Source organism: Ruditapes philippinarum, unplaced genomic scaffold (assembly GCF_026571515.1).
Source record: "Ruditapes philippinarum isolate M1 unplaced genomic scaffold, ASM2657151v2 ctg531_1_1_1_1, whole genome shotgun sequence".
In the NCBI taxonomy this organism is placed as follows: domain Eukaryota; kingdom Metazoa; phylum Mollusca; class Bivalvia; order Venerida; family Veneridae; genus Ruditapes; species Ruditapes philippinarum.
The window spans coordinates 771694-794554 of record NW_026852123.1 but is presented as its reverse complement, the minus strand read 5'-3'; the positions used below and the strand labels follow the sequence as shown (position 1 = coordinate 794554).

Here is a 22861-nt window from a genome sequence, read left to right as displayed (position 1 = left end):
AGGCCAAATTTATGTAATTAATTGACAAAATATCAAACGAGTTAACTTCAACATAGTTTTAATTTGTAACAAATATTTTCATGTAGTTTCACAAGTTTTCCTTTATCCACCATTAAAATTGATGTAATATTGCTATAACAACTGCTTCAAAAATTTACATTAACTGAAATAGGATTAATTACAGTTGCAAAATGACAAATTTAAGCACAAATTTTTAATAAAATTGTTCATTTTTCAGTTTACGAAACAAGAAATTTTTAATTTGAGATAATACATGTACTTGTATTTTGAAATATTTACCAGCAAATATTATCATATAATACTGTGTTAGTATACAGTGTTAAATAGTATAGTGTTAAGTATTATCAACTACAAAAGGTACGTGTATACAAGGGTGGAATGAAAATTTGTTAAATGCCTAATACATATACAAAAAATTGTTTTTATAATATGATCCACAAAATTCATTTCGTGCTTAAAAAATAACAAAAAAGAGAAAACATTGCTTCAGATCTTTTACATATACCTGTAATGTAAAATAGAAATTGAAAATGCCAGCATTTAAGAAGTAAATAACTAAAAGATCTTATTGGTAAATTTTCTATGTAATCAAAACAGCCGGCTGTTGTTTTTGTGCGTGTATGCTTTCTTCCAAAATCAATCAGATGACTTTCAAATAAAATGCCAGAACAGTAGAGTTCAGAAAACGAAACGAGAGATTTCGTCTCTTTGAAAAATCAACAAAACATCATTTTTTTAATTTGAGTCCTTTGAACATATTTTAAACCTTAACCTGCTGAGTTTGTGTAATGGACTTGCCCTCCTTTGAATTTGAAACAATCCATTTTGAAATTTCAGGATGTGCAGGCCGAATTGACAGTATAATGGTGGCAAAGGCAAATCACTTTTGGTTCCAGCAGTTTAGAAGTTTAAAAACGTGTGACGGAAATTTTACGATATATCAGAATATTATGCAGTATAAATTGAAATCTTAAGTAAAATCGGCATGTCAAATATAGAAAAAAACTTACTGTAACGACAAAAGGAATTTATTACCGTACAGTTTATAAAAAATGGTCTGAGAAAACTTTTGACTTACATCATTATACGGTTGATTAGGTTCCGAAGAATAATAATAGAATAAGACAAAAGTTAGAGGTCAAGCTATTTCACATTCCCTTATTCACAACTTTATAATAAGAACAAACATAAAGAAGGTGCTTGTTGGAAATTCTTTGGTTAAAAAAAAAAGGTCCGATAACAATCATGTTGAAAAAAAAGAAAAACCGAGTTGAACATTAACTAATACACCAATGTACAAAGCTAGTAGTACCGGTACTTTTAATTTAAATTATAAACAGGTAAGATAAAAATATGAATACATTCGCCTAATTAGTAACTAACAAGGTTTCTTATAAAGAATATTATTTATTACTAATTGGTCATTCTAATACAATATTTTTACCAATTTTCTTTCATGTGCGAACAGGTCGAAGTGACTACATTGAAAATGTTTATAAAAATTTATGAACAAACACCTTCTGTGTACATGCATGACGGGTATTAGATCAGAAATATAAAGTATGGGGTTCATGATACATGTCAAAACATTGCATCAAAACAGCAATCCTCTATCGAGTCAGAATAAAAACATTTTTTCAACATTGTGCTTTAATCTATGTACAAAAAAAAAATGTATGTTTTGTTTTGTTTATTTACACTAGGCACCAGACCAGCTGGATTGTCACTATGGAAACAACATTACATGTTGTCGTCATAGCAACCATGTCAACATGGTTGTCTAAATATAGTAACACTGAATATATATATGTACAAAAAGAAAAACAACAGTATAAAACATCAAACTTTTTAGAAATGCAAGTTATTTGAGTAAATCTGATAAAAATTGATTTCACAAGAAAAAAATATAACGAAAGAAAAAAACTGTCAACTTTTGAGAAACAATGAGAGACGAACTGTACAAATTTCATAGAAAAACACATGGTAAAAAAATAATGCAAAAGCCATGAAAAAAGTTTCTACTGAATTGTCATACATTCAACTATACTCTAGGCTATATAAAAGAGGGAATCAAGGCTCAATGCATGAGTGTTGCGACTCCATGAACAAGTTACATTAGTGGTACGTTGAAAAACCATAATACCGTATTTATTCTAAAATAAGCCAACAAGAGCCATGCAAAACACCAACCGGGTGATTTTTGAGAACCACTTTTCATCAAATGGACCAATTATGGTAATCTTTTGTTGTTTAGCGCAAAATAAAAGTCCTAGAGTAGATCAATAAAAGTTATGTTGCACTGATAATTTTTTATTTATTAAGGCAAGGTGAGGTGCATATCACGTTTTATATATTAAAAAAACCTGAGGCATTTTATATTAGGACAAATACGGTATTTTTAATATAAAGGCTATCCAATACACAGATCTTTTCATCGAGTGACTAAGATTTAAATTCAAACCTATTCAAATGAAAAACATTTTTTGAAAACAACTTCTAATATTCGAAACCAAATTTCCAGTAAAGTGAGATGTCAAACATTGAAGAAATGCGTAAATTTCTTAAGACTTTAATAGTTGGAAATGCCCATTATCAATTTTTGGGGATTTCAAGGTGAAATTATGAAGTCAGCCAGCCAAAAGTAAAGATATTGATCAGACTGCACAGATGTGTAGGTCAGTCTGGTTCTATACTGGTGAAAAAGGTTTATCACTTTCATTCTCAGCATGGATAATTAACAAATAAATCATATGGCAGGTCTGGAAAAATTATTCCAAATCTTTGTAACTCAGATGAAAGAATCTGTGTTTCTAGCATACCGGATGTTAAGGCATGTGAACACAATGTTAAATGATACATGTTATCAATGCACATTTGTTTATGGTAGTTCAGTTCTATGTTTATGTTAATAGTGAACATAATTGATCATAGATTTACTTATTAAAATGACCACATAGTTTTAACTTGATATGCCTCAAATGCTGAGCCATGGAGTCTTAATGTTTTATGCCAAATATTGACAAAACCCCAAGATGTTCAATTTGTATAAATGAAATCACAAATTTTCATTACAAATTGCCAAATAAATATATTATAAACATTATTAATTGCTCATCTGTCAAAAATAATCCCCTCAAAGCCTACAGCACTTTAGTGAAAAATATTGTACAAGATTTCAAAACTGAATGAGAAGACCAGTCTAAATATTCTCATCAGCCATTGGTCAAATTTCAAGCCCCAACAATGAATCAGCTAATCAGATGGCATATTTTCAGAATGGTTCCAAAAATTAAATTTTATCAATTTTTTGTTCAATGTCCAAAACGATACCGGTAATTACAAGTTTGAAAGATTTTTAGATTCTTCATTTATCATTTGTATTTTTCTAGAACCGTAATTTTCCCCCATTAATTTCTTGTATATACTGTCTTATTATTCCAACTACCTTGAATACATGTATAAGGTATCCGACCCCCCTCTTCCCCTAAAGAATGCTTGTAAAAAGACAAATGTCCAGAAATTGACTCTTATGCATATCAGATAACCTAATTATATACATGTTGTTATACATTTTATGGTGAGAAGAAGAAAAAATAAAATGCGAAAAAAGTAAGGTGCATGTTTCTACATCCAATATAGATGTACAAAATGTGAGAAATAGATTTTACCCCATGTATAATAAAAGTAGAACATCTGACACAGAAAAAAATGTTAGTATAATAATGCTATGACAATGTAATAAAACAGCAAAAAAGATCTATGTATACAGTTAATAATCTCCCATTGCCCACCCATACATCACAGGGCTTTTGTTTCCCCCCCTTTGTTTTGAAAGACTGTTAGTAATAAAAACACTGTACGGTTAGTTTTTTAACACGCAGGTATACACTGTCATTTGTTAAAAACTCCACACAGTTACGATAGAATCACACAGATTGAAGCATGCACAGCCTGTATAGGGACGTAAAGCCAATGCTATAAGGTTGTGACATATACCATTTTAGAACTGTCTCTTTTGTCAGTGTCTTCGTGATAACCGGGCCTATGTCGAACGTCATCCTGAGCAGAATACTGGTTATAGTCTTTCATTTCGTGGGCCCGATATCCGCCCAAATGTTCGTAATAAGGTCCCTGTAAGCTGCCAGACCGATGCTCATGTAGCAGACGTCGGGCAGCCATCTCTAACTGCTCCTGCGTCATGTCCCCTGCTTCTGCTATTTCACGCTTCAGTGCTTGAACATTTACCAAATGGCCTAAACCTTCGCTATGTATCACCTATAAACAAACAAAATATACATATTAGGCCAAATACTAACCAAGTAAAGGTCAATATTGTACTTTGATAACTTTAATAAAATAATGAAATAATATCTGAAGAGTCAAGGTGGACATTTATCATAAAACTAGGTTTTCTGCCAGTATTATTACTAACATAACATAAAACAACAATAAAAAGAGCCATAACTCTGCCAAAATTGATCAAATCACAAAACCCTAACAACATTTGCCAGACACTTATTGAATAGTTCTGTGAAAGTTCGATTTGGACAAAATTACATTCAACCTGGTTAGAAGATATTCCATGAACAGTAAAATCTCTCGTTAAATAGTCATGCTTATTGTTTGTTTGTTTGTTTTTGGTTTTACGTCACACCGACACAGTATAGGTCATTTGGCGACATTCCAGCTTTACTGGTGGAGGAAGACCTCAGGTGCCCTTCCATGCATTATTTCAGGCACGAACGGGCACCTAAGTAGAACCATCTACGTTCCGTAAGCTAGCTGGATAGCTTCCTCATATGAAAGAATCCAAAGTCCCTGTCAGGATTCGAACCCACAGAGGTGAGGGGCAAGTGGTTTGAAGTCAACGACCTTAACCACTCAGCCAAGGACGCCCCTTAGTCATGCTTATATGCAATATATCATCTGTATATCAACATTAAAATAAAAAATACTATATATGTTGGTTCCTCCTGATATCATTGGTCACTAAAAATAGAAAACTCACTTGTTCCACGAGACTTTCCGCACTACCAGCCCCGTGCTGATCTTGTAGCCTCTCTGAAGGTATACATAGCGGTCCTCTATCTCTATGTGGCATACCGTCTGCTGTTAACACTGTATCGCTGTGTCGCTGACGTGATAAACTGTCGGCTGCTATACCCTCACCTTCAATGATTGATTTGGAACGGTTGAAACGAAGAAATGGATGTACTGGAAACAAGACATGCGGTTAGTCATGCGTGAAAGGTCAAGGTTAAATGTATAGACAGTTAATATGTTAATGTGTAGACAAGAAACACACATGGGTAGGTTTGTTAGCACACTGCTACAATTAATATTGAATGCAACCCTTAATCTGCTAAAATGGATAAAGCCCTGCTTTGAATTTGGAACAGTCCATTTGAAATTTAAGGGATTTCAATATCCTAATACAAAAACTGAGCTCCCAATAATATAGAACTAGGTCACATTGCACAGATAGACTGTAGAGTATACTGGTTGCAAAGCCTAATCACTTTTGGTTCAAGCAGGTTATGGGTTACTATTTAATTTAAAAGTGGAAGTAAAACAAAAATGCTTACAAAGTAAATATATGTAACTTCATATATCATACTATAGTGTTATCAAAGCTACAAAAAAACTGTTATTAAAAAACAAACAACCTATTTTATTTAGTGTTAAAGTTAAACACATATATTAAACAGTCTGGGAGGAATTATAATAAGAATTGTGGAATATCAGAGAACAAAAACACTGTAATATATCAAACAACTTAATGTTATATCGGAAATACCATTTGCACATTTGCAACACATTTGGAATTAATGTATAGACATATTTTACATTTCGCAAAAGAGTATGATGTTAGTTTAAAAAGACTACTATTAATACTCAAAGCTATTTTCAAAGAAATACAATCAAGATTTAAGTTACTATGACCTCTAATTCAAGGAATTATAGTGTGCTATAAACACTGTTTCAAAGCAAATACCACTTATGTAAGCTATTAGCATTAAATGTAGGACAAGGCATACTCTTGTGAAAAAGACCTTGTCAAGGGGAAACAAATCATATAAATTTCACTAACAAGAGACAGTTGTCACAAACTAATATCTGCTTGACAGTGATATCAAAGTGTCTTCAGGTATATTTTGTACTTATGAAAGGCATAATATGAGTTAATTTTCACAACTTTACTTTTCTCCGACAACTCATGATAGATTCAATGACAATTAACAACTGGTGATTAGTTTCAATGACAATTAACAACTGGTGATCAATTTCATGCCAATTAATAGTAAGCAAATTTCAGAACAATCAAGGTTTCAAGGTTGATTAATTGCAGAACTTATTATATAGTCCACCTTCCATTATCAGGTTCATATGTAACTTATATACATATACATGCATGTTTGACAGGTTATATGGCCAAATATAAACTGGAGTAAGCTTATATAACCGAAACCATTTTTACATGGCCATAAATTTGATTAACTAATTCATAATACTACATAATTCTTTTACTTGAGAAAATATAACAAGAGGGCCATGATGGCCCTGAGGTCGCTCACCTGTATATAGGCCCCCCCCCCAATGTTGCAGGGCCAATTTAACCCAAGGGCTTTTATTTGCACAAACTTGGTAAACACCCATAAGAAAATGTTTCATGCTAAACATCTAAGCTCTAGCTCATTGGGCTTTTTAAAAGAAGATTTTTTTTAAGTTTTTACTATACACATATAGTTAAAAACAATGACACCCCTGGGGCTGGGCCAGTTTTGACCCCAGGGCTTTTATTTGAACAAACTTTGTAGACACTTACTAGAAGATGTTTCATGCTTAATATCTAAACTCTAGCTATTTGAGTTTTTTCAAAGAAGATTTTAAGTTTTTGCTATACACATATAAAGAAAATCAATGACCCCCGGGGTGGGGCCAATTTTGACCCCAGGTCTTTTATTTAAACAAACTTTGTAGACACTCACTAAAAGATGTTTCATGCTTAATATCTTAACTCTAGCTATTTGGGTTTTTTTCAAAGAAGAAGATTTTTTAAGTTTTTGCTATACACATATAAGGAAAATCAATGACCCCTGGGGCGGTGCCAATTTTGACCCAGGGCTTTTATTTGAACAAACTTGGTAGACACCTATTAGAACATATTTGACGCTAAATATCTTAGCCATAGCTCTTTGAGTTCTTTAAAAGAAGATTTTTTAAAGTTTTTACTATATGCATATAGGGAAAATCAATGACCCCCCGGGGCGGGGCCAATTTTGACCCCAGGGCTTTTATTTGAACAAACTTGGTAGACACTTATTAGAACATGTTTCATGCTAAATATCTTAGCTCTAACTCTTTTGGTTCTTTAAAAGAAGATTTTTTAAGTTTTTACTATATGCATATAGGGAAAATCAATGACCCCCTGGGGCGGTGCCAATTTTGACCCCAGGGCTTTTATTTGAACAAACTTGGTAGACACCTATTAGAACATGTTTGATGCTCAATATCTTAGCCATAGCTCTTTGAGTTCTTTAAAAGAAGATTTTTTAAGTTTTTACTATATGCATATAGGGAAAATCAATGACCCCCCGGGGCGGGGCCAATTTTGACCCCAGGGCTTTTATTTGAACAAACTTGGTAGACACCCATTAGAAGATGTTTCATGCTAAATATCTTAGCTCTAGCTCTTTGGGTTCTTTAAAAGAAGATTTTTTAAGTTTTTACTATATGCATATAGGGAAAGTCAATGACCCCCCGGGGCGGGGCCAATTTTGACCCAAGGGCTTTTATTTGAACAAACTTGGTAGACACTCACTAGAAGATGTTTCATGCCAAATATCTAAGCTCTAGCTCTTATGGTTTTTTAAAAGAAGATATTTAAAGTTTTTTCTTTCGGTTGCCATGGCAACCAGAGTTCTGCATGGAATTAAATTCTTTGAACAATTTTTAAAGGTGACCACCAAAGGAACATTCCTGTGAAGTTTGGATGAAATTGGCTTAGTGGTTTATGAGGAGATGTCATTTAAAGAAAAAGTTTACGGACGACGGACGGACGGACGGACGGACGGACGCCGGACGAAAAGCGATCACAAAAGCTCACCCTGTCACTTTGTGACAGGTGAGCTAAAAAGTGATTCACAGATTTTCAACACTTGTGAATATGGATAATATAAACATTGCAATTATCCAATGAAAATTGACTTTATAAACACATGCAATTTTATAATTGGTAAGATAACCTAACAATAATTTATATATATTCTCACCTGGCTGACTATATGAGGACCTGACTCTATTTGGGGAGGACATCGGTGTCCTTTGTACATTCGGGTAATTCACTTCTCTCTGGCGGCCATCAGATGTTAACCCAGCTACAGCCATTGCCTGTCAAAACAAAGTCATCAATATCTTAAAAGTTATATCAATTTCACTGTCTTTATGTGTTTGTGTTAAATAGAGCACATTCAAATATTAATAAAAACTCGTCAAGTGACCAGAACATGTTCATAACTTTATAATTAAGAAACAATCAAGCACATACATCACTTAATGATTAAATTAGAATCAAGCACATATAATACCATTGAATATCATAATACATGTATTAGTATCTTTATTTTAAACCTGAACTATAAATTTTAAATTTTTATTATCTTATTATTAAAATCCATGAACAGTTAATTATTAATATTTAATTATTTTTTGCAGGAATTAAAAACAAATCAATCTGATAAACTGGGAAAATACATGACAGGCCCATTGTATCATACACTGTTAATTTCCAAAGAAAAAAAAGGGTAAAAGTTAAGTGTTAAAAAAAGAGGATAAAATATTATCATAATACAATGTGTTACATGTGATAAATAAATATTTGGATAAGAAAATATATACAAGTCATATAAATATGTATTTCCCATGACTATATGTCTTTAACTTTATGATTATATAACTATAACTTTGCCATTGTTTATCTATACGCTGGTCTAGACTAGCCAATTTAAAAACAACTGCTTTCCTTTTACTACCTCTATTGAAATTAAACCATTCCGTATAAGAATGTCTTCACCATTAATAAAAAGAAATGGAGTATACCAGTGTGTTGCAATTATATTATAATAATAAAGCATTCCAGCCCTAAAAGCGAATACAGGCTTCACAGTAATGAAACTTTGTTTGTCTTTTGTTTTCTGTCCTGAATCTTTGGAGTTTCATTGGTCAATATAATAAATGTCATCACCTAAGCACAATAACTGGTCAACTCCTATTAAATTTTGAAGGTCTTAACTCATTATTGCACTAAGGTGACAATATATGTTGTGCTGGTCTCTGACAAATCAAAGACCCGAGATCTGAGTTTGTGGTCTTAGAAAAATTCTTTAAAACCTTTGACCAAGCTAGGCTAGTGAATTCATTTTCCTAGTATTAAAGTAAAGAACCAGTTCCAACCATTCTGATTTCTTTATATTGTTGTCGGCTACACTGAATCTTAATCCTGACATCCCTGTATTTTATAATGGACAATTTTCAAATTCAAACCAAGGACAGTCCATTACACAAAATCAGGCTGAAATGCTTTTTCACAATATAATTATCATTTCCACTGTTACACCATATTTATGTGACTTACTACACCCATTCTGCCTTCTAAATATATGAAACAATTATTTAAATGCAATTACAATTTTCACAATTCATTATAATATGCAATAAGGACTTGAAAGTTTAAGATAATAAACAGATTTGTCCAACTTCCAATTTCTGGGAGTATCCATTATCAATTTTTGGGATATTAAGATTAAAATTTGAAGTTGGTCAGCCAAGAGTATACAGTCTGGTCGGACTGCACAGATCAGTTAATCAGTGACCAATGACATTTGACTATTGTTCTTAAAGGTCCCTTAAGCCCAAAAACTGCCAAGATTTTTTTTTCAAAAGTTTTTTTTTTATCATACTGTTACAGTTTGCAAAATGATACTCATTGGCCTTCATGTTTCTCGGAACAATGATTTGCTTTTTGGCAATAAGTTAAGTTACAGTGTTTTAGTATTTTTGTATGGAAGTCAAAATACAAGTTGGTCAACATTTTCCTTCTTTTATGACAAAGTTTTTTTTGAATTTAGCACTACTTCCTTTACTAGATAAGCACCCAACATAGACTAAAATTTAATTGATAATTGAAATATTATATAACATATGATTTTCATTTTTGTGAGGAAAAAAATAATAGTCATTTCTGAAGCATAATTTGCCTTTAAGCATCATCCAACAGTGCTTTAAATTGTATTCTAGCCAATCTTTGATGTGAAAAAATTAAAAAAAAAACACCCCAAACTTATATTATATAGCAATATTTTTTGCGGTATTAAAAAAGAGGTAATTTTCAATCTGGAAAAAATCAACGTCACATAACAGTTGTTTCAGTACCTACGTATGGCTTTCAAGTGAGACTTACATATACATTTACACAATAATTCCCATATATAACATGTGCAAAAGTGAAGAAGAGAAAATAAGGTGAAAATATTTGCAATCAAATACACTAACAACTAATCAACGAATATATTTACCAGCTTTTTTGTTGCTTTTGTTTAATTATTTTACATGATCAATATTTTCAGGTAAGCAGGTTCAAGCCTTGTGGTCAATATTTCATAATAAAGCTAAGAATGATTTTACTTAGTTTCAGAACAACAAATATTTTCCCTTATTACAACAGTAGCAAAATGCACTTACCTATGAAAGTATGTACGTGGAAAAAAAGGCATATGGCAGTATTGTGTCAGCCTTTATATATAGCCTTTCAATTGCAATACAATGATATATTTATAGCCTTGAATAAGTGACTAATACTGTGTGGTATATACATGGTGCACAGATAGTTAACGCCATAATTTGTCACGAGACCATTGGACTTATACCTACATTATTTACCTGCGACTGGGTCAATTTTAGGGGCTCTCCGACTTTCCGCATCAGTGGATTCTCGTCACTGCCTTGTTTGCCTATACACCCAAGACGGTAAGCCACGCCTTTGCGTGATAACTTTCGTGGTGGGGGTGTGGGTGGGGCATGCTCTCTTTCATAATCACTGTCTTCTTGTGGCAAACTAAAATCAACAAATGCCGTTAAAAAAAAAGAAAGAAACAAAAACTAAAATGGGTCGGAATAACAAATATTATCAGTCGGGTGAGGACACTGGCATGCTTTCTTTGTCATGGTCACTGATTTTATTATTTGAGGTAAACTTAAGTCAACAACTTCATGAAAACAGTATGTATTTCAAACAAAAGGGCGTGGCAACTTTAGTAGAGGGTGTGTGTGTGGGCGGGGCATGCTCTCTTACATCATCAGTGTGTCCTTGTTGTGAACTAAAATCATCAAATGTAATTTAAATACAATTCAGATAATCTAAAAATAGCATTATGTCACTTAATAAAATGCATATATACATGTTTATTTGAAAACTATTCTATCAAGTAATATGGTGATTGAAATACTGTTATACATGCACATGTATAACATGTGCAAGTATTTATGTGTAATTCTCCCTCATTTTCAAGTCCAAATTCATCTCCCCTTAAAAAAAATACATAAAACTTAATTTGTAAAAGCACCAGGCCTCTAAAAGTATACTATATATGAACTTCTACTTTCAATTATAAAAAGGGCCACCATAACACATTAAGGTTGACATGTAAATCAGTGGCATAAATCATGTGAACTATTACATGGTTTGAGAAATATATACATTTTTCAAACATTTCATACACTTGTACTTTTTTAAAAACAATTTTGCTAATCATTCTGGCTGCATGCAGCATTATGGAACAGTGCTAGAAAATTAAACTTAAAGGAACTCCACTGAGATTCAAAAGCCTAAAAAACATAAAATTTAAAAAAATATTATATAGATCAACTTGGGCAAAAAAAAATTAAAAGTATGAAGAAGATAATAAAGAATATATACTTAATAAAAATTCAAAATCAATATCAGGTGTAACTCTAAGCCAGATTTTAGTTAAACTTTCATTTTTAGGTCATTTTGCATAATAAAAATGATAATTTAGGAAAAATTGAGAGAACAATTGATCAGAAATTTTGTGCAATTTTTTTTTTAAAGACCTACATGTACATCTAATATTGTATAAAAAAAACTAAAAAAAAATTCCAGTCCTGTCACATCAAAAAACTTCAGTGGAGTCCTTTAAGATCATTTTATTAATCAAAGCATTACGAAAATAACACCTACTCTCTGTATACATAAATGGGTTGTTTTTTCAAGTCTTGTATATTATTGATATGGTTTGGTGGGTAACCGGTCGAGTTTCTGTGTGCCCACTGGTCCTGCGAGGCTTCAGAAGCCACACTAATCTGACTTCCTTCCTCAACATCATGGAATGATCCTTCACTGTTAATATATGAAAATATACATTCTGATATATGGATCTTGATTTATTATCAATATACCGTAAAAAGTAAGTTAACCTTGCGTAAATTACACATAAATTACATATAAATTGTCTAAATATACAGAAATTATTCTTGCTGCATTCGTAACATTAACATTTATTTTACACTGTCACATTTTGCATAATAAATTCACAATTCTTAAACCTATAAATATATATATCTCTTTTTTTTTAACAATAGATTTTTTTTTCTCATCTGCAGGCATGCCCCTTTAACAAAATATATAATATAGCTCACCTAGTGGCCCGACTTGATCGCCGAGAAACATTATCTTCTAAAGCTGGTGGTGCTGGTGGAAGAATTGGATTGGCTAATGGTGACTGTGATCTATTTATAGCATTATTTAAATCTACGTTTAGGCGATTCTCTCCTATATGATTGCTAGATTCCGATGGAGACAGTTTTCCAGATACCGAATTTCTCGGGGATGGCTTAGAGTGCGGGCCATGGAATGAATTTGTAGGTGAAACTTTTGGTGGGTTTTGTGCATGATTAATAAATAATGACTGCGTCCTAGTAGTGAATGGTAGGCCTGTTTTTACAGTTCCAGTCAGGGCATTCATAACACTGCCAAACAAACTGTGATTTCTCTGCAATAAATATATAACAATTATAGAAGATGGAGCAAAATTTGCTCTTATGCAGTTGTATATTCCTTGTTCAGTCTACAAATACTACAAGCTTAGTCTGCAATAATTATGATAATATACCAATCATAAAAACATGTATACAACGTTGGTACAATACACTCAGAAGAGGAGGAAAGAATTTTAAGCACTATCCTAAGATTTTGTTTGGTTTATGGTGCACCAACATAATTTAAGTAATATGGCGCCGGAACAGAAAAGATGATTTTGGCTAGCCTCGGTTGTTACAAAACGTAAAGAAACACCAGGGATCAATACCACTTCATCTGCTGGAGATAAGAGATACATAGAACCGGGTATATCAAACCCATTTAATTGCCTCTTACGATCACACATGGATAAAAGAGTGGATACAACTCTGATGCCTCAACCCTTAAGGGCAACCCCTCAGCCACAAGGGGGCTAAGATTAAGTGAAAATCTACAAAACATACTAATAAAACTACAAGACAGAAAAAGATTTATTCATATCATGGGCTAACATCGTAATATAATAGCGATGATTTAAAGTGCCTACCCTATGCATTGGCTCCTCAACATCCTTATCAGGGAATTCCTCCTCACCGAGGTTACCGGAGATGGCACGACGTATCTCAGGACCCAAATCATGCACTGCTCGCAAACCAGCCTGAATATAGTACAATAACATACATTAAACCTTTAGCCTGCTAGCGGAAACTGATTCTACCCATGTGACCAGTGTACACTATGATCAGCCAGTATGTCTGTGCTGTTGAATCATGGTCTGCACTGTTTGCTATTCAGTCAGTACATATTTTGAAAAAATTTTCCCTGATTAATGATCGAATTTGGTTTTTTGTCTTAAACAAAAAAGAAAAATGGACAAAGTCCTTTTAAAACATAATATTACAATCTACTAGGTGACAGGGAGAGAGTTAAAATAAGTCTGCCCCCAAAAATACATTGGAGAGCAAATTTGTCACGCCCAAAGAACCCAACGGTCGACCCTGAACATGTGTTGCAATATCTTCAGTTAAATTTTGGCTTTTGCCAAAATTTCGCACTTTTGCCCTCATTTTGAAGCAAAATACAAATTTCTTACCAAAAACAATTCGATGTTACCTGTACTTTTGCCCATGAGAATCGTTTACAATATTATATTCTTTAGGGACTACATCATAAAACAACAAGATTCCTTGTCAATGAATTTTGAAACATCTATGCACTTGTGCTACTTTAGAATAGCACTCTCAAAGTATGTCATATAGGCTGGTATTCACATAATAACACATTTAGAATACTACACTGATTGGCGCTTACAAAATTTTTTTTACCGCAAATGCATTTGTATGTTCTTGTCACTTTCTGAATTAATTCTGTGCATTTGTTCCTTTTTTTCCCTTGAAAGCGACGGGAAATAATCCTGGATGAGGAACGTTGCATAGAATTTACCAACTGTAACATCGTCGTCCCCTACAATAAATACAACATAAATGTCAATTATAGAGAATACAATCAGTACGAGGTACTGCCTCTTTAACACTTTATCTGCTGAAATTCTTAAATTGACTAGTCTAACTTCCAGTTTTTGGAACTACACATTATCAACATTGGGGAAACCAAGATGTAAGCCTGGAAGTTCAAAGGCTGGTTTGGCTGTACAGATGTGAAGGTTGGACTGGCTATTATACTAGTGGCAAATTTAGTAGAACCATAAACTTATTTTTTTTTTAAATCTTGGTTTTACATTACACCAACACATCAGAAGATCATATGGCAAGTTTCCAGCTTTACTAGTTGAGGAAGACCTCGAGGTGTCCATCAGTGCTTATTCCAGGCCCAGCCAGGCATAATTAATAAAGAAACCATTAAAACATCCTGTATCTGGCTGGGATATTTCCTCCAACAATTGAAAAAAATCTTAAAGTCCTTTAGGGATTTGGGAAACCCAAATAATGATAAGGCCCAAGTGGTTTGAAGTCATGAACATTAACCCCAAACCATATACAAAAATATAAGAGGTAAAGAGCAAATAAAAAATTTAGTTTTTTTATTTATTGGCAATATAAAGCACCATATGAATTGAAATAAATTCTGATTTTAAACCCTGCAGCGAGGGACAACTTTGAATCTAGCAGGTTTTGGACTAGTTTTTCCTTTTTTCCAAATTAATATTTTCTTTTAACCAAAAGGGGAAATTGAACCCCTTTCCCTTTTTAGTTATAAATCATACATTTGCCTGGTCTATATTGCCCTCGACTTTAATCTTTAGAGATGTACGTACAAGGGCAAATAGCGTGGCATTAAACATCACAGTTCCATCGCTGTTTAATGGCATGTTCATACTAACTAATCTCTGTAAAACACAATTTTATCTTAGTGAATACTTAAGTTAGTGGCTGGAATATTGGTCATATATGTTAATTATTCAGCAATCTTGTCATGTGTACAGATAAATTATGACCCAACATCTTTGATCTCAACATTATCTCATTCAGTGTGTTATATTTGTAAAAATATTTCCAAAAGAATCAGACCGAAAAATATGCCATAAAATATACAAATGCGACCTTACCTTACAGGCTATACGATGAGGACAAAGTTTTCCAAAGCCTAGAGGTGGTGAAATCTTCCTAAGTAAAGTTACTACATCAAGATGTTTGATTCTGCCTCTGAAATAATTGAAAAAAAAACCTCAATCAAAATCAAGATATATTAATGCTCACTTATATTTTATTCGAATAGATAATTCAAAATCTCTCACACAAGTTATATGCTGCTAACATTACTTACTAGGTATGGATACATTAGAAGATATTGCCATAAGAAATCAATATTTTGATTCTAGCTATACCAAATCAGTTTTTACATTGATATACCGAAAATGTACCCTAGTATAGCAGTAGCATCTGTTTATATCAGAATTTACTCAAATATTTTATGCTCATGATGTCCTTCTAATGTATCACAGTTAGGCTTATGATATTAATACACTGATAACAGCTCTAGGTAAATCTACATTCTGACATCACTAAAGTTATATCATAACATTTACGACAAGAAAACCGTAACCGAATGGTTAGACTTACTTTGCCTCCGGGTCATACTCTGACCATAATCTAACAAACTCGTCTAGATGATGCGGACCAAGAATTGACCAATCACGAGTCAGGTAGTCAAAATTGTCCATGATAACAGCTACGAACAGGTTAATGATCTAAAAAAAACAAAAACAAAACAATTTTCATCATTAAGTTTTACATAACTTTTTTTAATAAAAGCTTTATGTCCACAATTCAAATGATGAACAAGAGACAATAGGATTCAAAGAAGTCGACATAGAACTAAATTGAGGATATTTAATGAGAGTAGATTCAATTCTGGCGAACATAATATTGTTTTATTCAATAAATTTAGTTCGATAAATTAATAATGAAGCTTCATAAATGCAATATTCAATTTATCACATTATCCGAAATAAGAACTGCTTAATCACTTTTTCATTGATGTGTTATAGCATAACACTTAACAATTAGCATGTCTAAACACATACATGAATATTACTTCCCAATATATAGAAGAATGTAATGAAATATACACTTACCAAGAATGAGCAAAGAATATAGAATGTAATGAAGTAGATGAAGGCAAAGTTGTTGCCGCACGAGTCCTGATCACGATTCTCTGCCTTTTGATCACACTTCACACTCTCGTCATATATACATGCTAACATAATCTGTTGCCATGCCTCACCTGTGGCTGATCTGTAATACAATAACAACATTTACAAAAGCTATAATTAAAGTTTAGCAAGGATTTCCTGCACGCTATTCGCTCTTAAAGAAATATACAAATGTAGATGTTTTTGAAGTATTCTCTATCGAAATGCCAAAAAATAATTTTTTTTATAAAATACAGGCAGAGTATACTATTACTCAACTTGTAAAGATTTTTGACAGGTTATATGGCCCTGTATCAACAGCTGTTTGGGAAAAGCCGCTCAGGTTATATTGCAAACAACTGTTTATGTATGCACTCAATAACCTGTCAGGAATAGTTAAAATTAATTTATAATATAGCAAACTTCCTTTTGAGATTTTCTTCATAAATTGACAGCAGCCGTGTATATAAACTATATAAACGTCATGATTATCCAATGAAAAGTGATGTTACAGACGTGCAGTATTATACTTTAATTAACCCTTAGCCTGGCAAAGGAAACAGATTCTATCAATGCAACTTGTGCTGACATAGATCAGCCGGCACCTCTGTCTGATCAGGGTCTGTACAGTACTATCAATTCAGTACATGTTCTTAATTTAGAAACATTTAAGAAAATTTCAATTAAATAATGAAAGTATTTATCAAGGATGAAAGATGGATAAGTTTGTTAACAATATTTAATCTGGTTAGCATTAAAAAGAAACAAATCCGTTATTTACTTACCTAAACAGAACGAGCAGGGCTTGTGGAAACGACTGGAAGTTATTGTTGCGATGTATGGCGGTATCGTCATTAATTGCAATGCGACCAAAAACCTGCATGCCAATTACTGCATAGATGAAGAACAGCATAACGATCAACAATGCTACATATGGCAGGGCCTGAAATACAGACACTCAAATTTTGAGCAGGGTTATTTAAGTTGCATGTTTTAAGTGGGTCAACAATGTGTTATGGACCACTGCAACTTTGTATCCATTTGCTGATGGAGGAAGTTGTCTGGAACTGATTTTTGGATAATATATGGTGCAGGGAAAAAAAGTTGAGAATTCAGTAAACAGTGAATCCTTAATTGCCTAACCCTTAACCTGGTTGAATGATAATCACAAATTTAGAAACAGGCCAGCTGACACATTCATGCTGTCTGACCAGATTCTATACTGTTGACTGAATGATTTATAATTTTCATACTCTAAACACCCCTAAATTTGATATTGGACTGTTCCAATAGTGAAAATTTGGACAAGTCCATTTAAAAAATTCGGCAGGTTAAGAATTAGACTAACATCATCATAATAAAAAATAGGGGACTTAACTCCTGTAATAACAAAATACACTGTATAGCTACTGCAAGATAAAAGAGTTAATCTGTAATAAAAAAGTACACGTAAATATATCAGAATTATCTGACATACATTTAATTATACATAAAACACACAATGTACTTACTGTTAAATCTAACATAATCAATTATAATAAAATTTGAAGTTTGAAGTTTGTATGAGATAAAAGAAGTTCCCCAGCTGAACTATGTAAGAAGCACAAAATAAATGTGTTAAGGTTTTTTGACCTCAGTGGAGTTCCTTCAAACATAATTATCATTGCATTGATCGACAGACACTTGACAGAAGACTTTTTCTCTGGTCTAAAATGCCTTGCATATCATATACACCAACAGGATGGCTAGCTGTTTGATACATTTACAGCAAACTGAAATTCATTTCGGGGACACACATTTAAGAATTGGTCAAAGGAAAGGACATTTTACCCTTGATAGAAAATGAGTTTCTAATGTCTATAATATTGTCTTACATGACAAATATTTTATATCACACATACTTATATACAGGGAATAGCAAAACATTTGCAAATATTTAATACATAAAACATGTCAAAATGCATTTAACCCCCAATCTGCTTTTGTTTAATACAAACTTTAAATTTTCATCCTGATTTACCCAAAGATTATAATGGACAGTTTCAAAAATGGAAGCCGGTCAAGTCCATTTCAGAAATTCAGCAGGTTAAGGGTTAGAAAGTCAAGCTTATATAATGACATCAATTTAAACTCACAGACAAACCTGGCATAACTTAGCTAACTCTTCAAGGAAAATTACAGAAACACTGTGAAAAATGCTTTCAAAGTTGAAAATAGGACTAAGTTCTATGTCTCTAGTGCTCTGTACACCAAACCAACTTGCAAATTATCTACAGTACAATATTACCAGGTACATCAACCAATCACATCAGCAAAAAATACATAGTGACTATTCTAAAACAATGATAAAAAAAGTTTTTTTTTCTTTTTCGGCCATCATTATTTTTTATACTGCAAAGACTAAATCTGAACTAAAATGTTCTAGTGGTTTAGGTGGCTATCTCTCAAATCAAGGAACTCAAGTTTAAGCCTTACTATGGCCACAGCAATGTTTCCTTATATGGTGCTAGAACTAGTTGGTTCCAGGAAGCAAACTAAAAAGTGATTAATATGAATTGCAAAAAACTTGTTTCACAATCAAACAAGAATAAAAATGTTTAACTTTTCAACACTGGCTATTAAAATCGTTTTAATTGTATCTTTCTTTTTCTCATGGACTTTCTGATCCAAACACAGCAATGTTCCTGCATATTCTTTGATGTTTTGCAGGGAAAATTAATGTCTCTGACATTATAAACAAGAGCTGTCAGTAGGACAGAATGTTCAACTATTCTTAGTACTTGATATTACAACAAAGCTTGGATTATGTAGAATTTATTAAGTCCAATAAGCACCATAATTCTGTTAAAATCCATGTAAGAGATATATGCTTTAAAGAGAGACCTCTTATTATGCTTCCAATTAAGTGTGTACAGTTTCAACCTATTCCTTTCAGTAGTTCTGAAGATACCAACCTGACAAAAGTGTGATGGTGACACCAAGTATATAGGTTAAAATTTATTAGTACGCTTGTTTCCTCCGCGCTAAACTACCAAAGCATCTCCCTTGGGTTCGATCCCCGGGAGATACTTTGGTAGTTTAGCGTGGAGGAAGGTAGTCTAGTACTGGTGTAACTCTCCAGGAACGATGGTTAGGAAACTACCCGCCTATATGAAATACTGTTGGGAAAAGGCATAAAATGAAACAAACAAACATACTAATAAATTTAAACCTATATACTTGGTGTCGCCATCACATTTTTGTCAGGTTGGTATCTTCAGAACTACTCAAAGGAATAGGTTGAAACTATACACACTTACTTAAAAAGTGCATTGAAGCTTCACTAAAACTTTATAAGCGGCATATATGTTTATTATTGAGGTTCTACAGTATATTTATATAAATATATTTTTTAAGTTTCTGATTTTTTACATAATATGTTGGTTTGTTTTTTGTGAAATTAAATACAATACTTCATTTAACCAAGTTCTAATGACTATATTAAAAATCTATATAAACAATATATGAGCCGCATCATGACAAAACCAACATAATGCCTTAGCGACCAGCATGGATCCAGACCAGCCTGCGCATCCGTGCAGTCTGATCAGGATCCATGCTGTTCGCTATCATTTTTTCTACTTGTTATATCAGATATATGGTTTGTAAGCGAACAGCATAGATCTTAATCAGACTGGGCGGATGCGCAGGCTGGTCTGGATCCATGCTGGTCGCACACACACTATGTTGTTTTGTCATGGTACAGTAACAGCTCATATGATTTCATATAAGAACATACTTTATCAACACATGAAGCTCATAAAAACAGACAAAAAAAGTAAATGCATGGGTTTTGCATGGACTTCAATTAAACAATGCAACAAAAGTCTTTAAAAAAATATTAGTAAGGAAAATATATCATAAATCCAGGTATATCTTTCCTTATTTTTATGAAATAATGGTGAAACACTGGTGAGATATCATATAGTTACAGGATATTTTGGTGAAGAATATCATGTTGGTTACAGGATATAGGATATTTCTGGTGAAGAATGCAGATAAGAAAAAATATGGCATGTTAAACAAATGGAAAATCTAACATAAAATAAAAAAGTTGTTGTTTCGTTACGTTTTTTTGGTTTTGTTTGGTACTGGTGAACACTTGCATAAACAAATCAGTGATGGTGGATAGATGGCTCATAACATAGCTTTTATAATAAATATTATAAAATATGTCATTCATAAAAAAAAAGGAAAAAAAAAAAATCAATCAGATAAAAGTTGTGTCACAAATGAACTAAATTAAAAAGAGTTGTGGCCCTTGTATTCTTTAAGCCATTCTGGAGGAAAAAGAAAACGCCTAGTATTTTGTGGGTACGAAGTACGATGCCAGTGGATGGAGTCATGCAGTACAACTGTATACCTGAAAAGACTTAATGAAAGTCCAGAGCAGGGTTCGTATACCTTCCCCGCGACTCAGCAGCTTCACGAATCTCATTGCTCGGAACAACCGGAAGAAGTTAATACTAATAATCTGACCTCCAGTCTGTAATGAGAAACATTTGACGGCTACATAAACGTTACAGAAAACACACGAAAATACGAAACATGTATATACCTGGAAAGACTTGATAAAGGTCCAGAGAAGGGTTCTAATACCTTCACCTCGACTGAGCAACTTTACTAGCCTCATCACACGGAATAAACGGAAGAAATTAATACTGATGATACTCGACCCAGTCTGAAAACAAAATACACACCCATGCATAATCTTTGTGTTCATTACATTTAACAGATCATATAGCAAAGCTGTTACTTTCCTATGTAGAAATCATCATAAATTATAATTCCTGTTGACAAACTATAACTTTTGTTCCAATGTCAGATAAAAATTAAAAAGTGAAGATAAATAAAACAATAAAATTTTACAGTTCAGTGCATAACTCAAAAATATAACTTGAGATTGATATAGAAATATGGTGCAAAGAGGAGAAATAAAATGATATAAGAAAGGCCATTCCTGAGTTTCAATAACTGTAAAATTATCTAGGTCTGACTTTTGGATAAATGTTGACCAATGTTTAAAAAGTACAGTTAAACCTGTGTTAATGACCAGCTCTGAAAAAAGATCATCCTGTTAAATAGAACACGGTAACCTCTAAATTAAGACCACTTGTCTATAACAACCCTGTTTGGTCTCTCCTATGAGTGACCTTTGTTCACATGTTTGACTGTATGCTAAGCTCAAAAATTGATCAATTCAAACCTCAATGATATATAGTCCACATTAGTATAATTAAAACATGCATTCCTAAAAAATGACAATTTATATCTGATTTTTTTTTTAAAAAATAGTATAATAATAAAAAGCAATAAGAGTGATGTTATTTGAATGAGAAAAAAAAATACAAGAAAAAAAATATCATGCAAATGTCAGATGAAATTTCTTAGAAATATCATTTTATGCATAAGTAAAAAAGTAATATTAAAATTTCATTCATATATGAGAAGCATGCACGATTAAATATGTCTGATCTTCCTAAATGCATGCCACCAGATTTGTGCTGCTATTTTTGAAAATTTAAATATTGCTCTAATGAGTATAAAATTTTGAACAGTGTCAAATTAGATGATTTAACCAAGCACTTACTATCCACAATCACTTGTCAAAATATACTCTTTTAATAATGGTATAAAGTTCAAAGTGGGAAGTTAGCCTTAAATGTTAAATAAGCAATGATTTCTTTACCTAATTTAACCTGTCTTGAGAATAATTATACTTATTTCCTAATTTTGCTATGCTCAAATGTAAATAAATTATTTATCCCATAATAAATGAAGGAATTAAGAACAACAAATACATACTTTCACATTTAGGATTTGTTATCTGTATCGCTGTGTATTGTTCAAAATTTATCCTGTCTTTAGAGAATAATTCTACATATCTTAAACTATACATGGGAATTTTTCCTAATTACACATTTTTTTAAACTATAAATATACTTTTCCCAAGTTTTTATTTTTGAAGACTTATTTGACAGATCTATACAGGCATGCTCCTTTAACAACTTTATTAAATTCATCATCCAAAAATGTGTGGGGAAAGTATTTTAGAA

General features: G+C 32.6%; 1 protein-coding gene across 1 annotated transcript in view; it reads right to left on the bottom strand.

Moving 5' to 3' along the window:
- Positions 1-22861, bottom strand: part of LOC132749996 (muscle calcium channel subunit alpha-1-like) — a 122525-nt gene that overhangs the window by 6581 nt on the left and 93083 nt on the right. The window contains 15 exon segments of the mRNA XM_060739949.1: positions 4018-4296; positions 5030-5235; positions 8295-8412; positions 10960-11134; positions 12278-12436; positions 12736-13088; positions 13662-13772; positions 14440-14475; positions 14478-14699; positions 15339-15461; positions 15681-15777; positions 16195-16322; positions 16710-16869; positions 17552-17709; positions 21364-21486. Coding sequence (XP_060595932.1) covers positions 4018-4296; positions 5030-5235; positions 8295-8412; positions 10960-11134; positions 12278-12436; positions 12736-13088; positions 13662-13772; positions 14440-14475; positions 14478-14699; positions 15339-15461; positions 15681-15777; positions 16195-16322; positions 16710-16869; positions 17552-17709; positions 21364-21486 — 2448 coding nt within the window.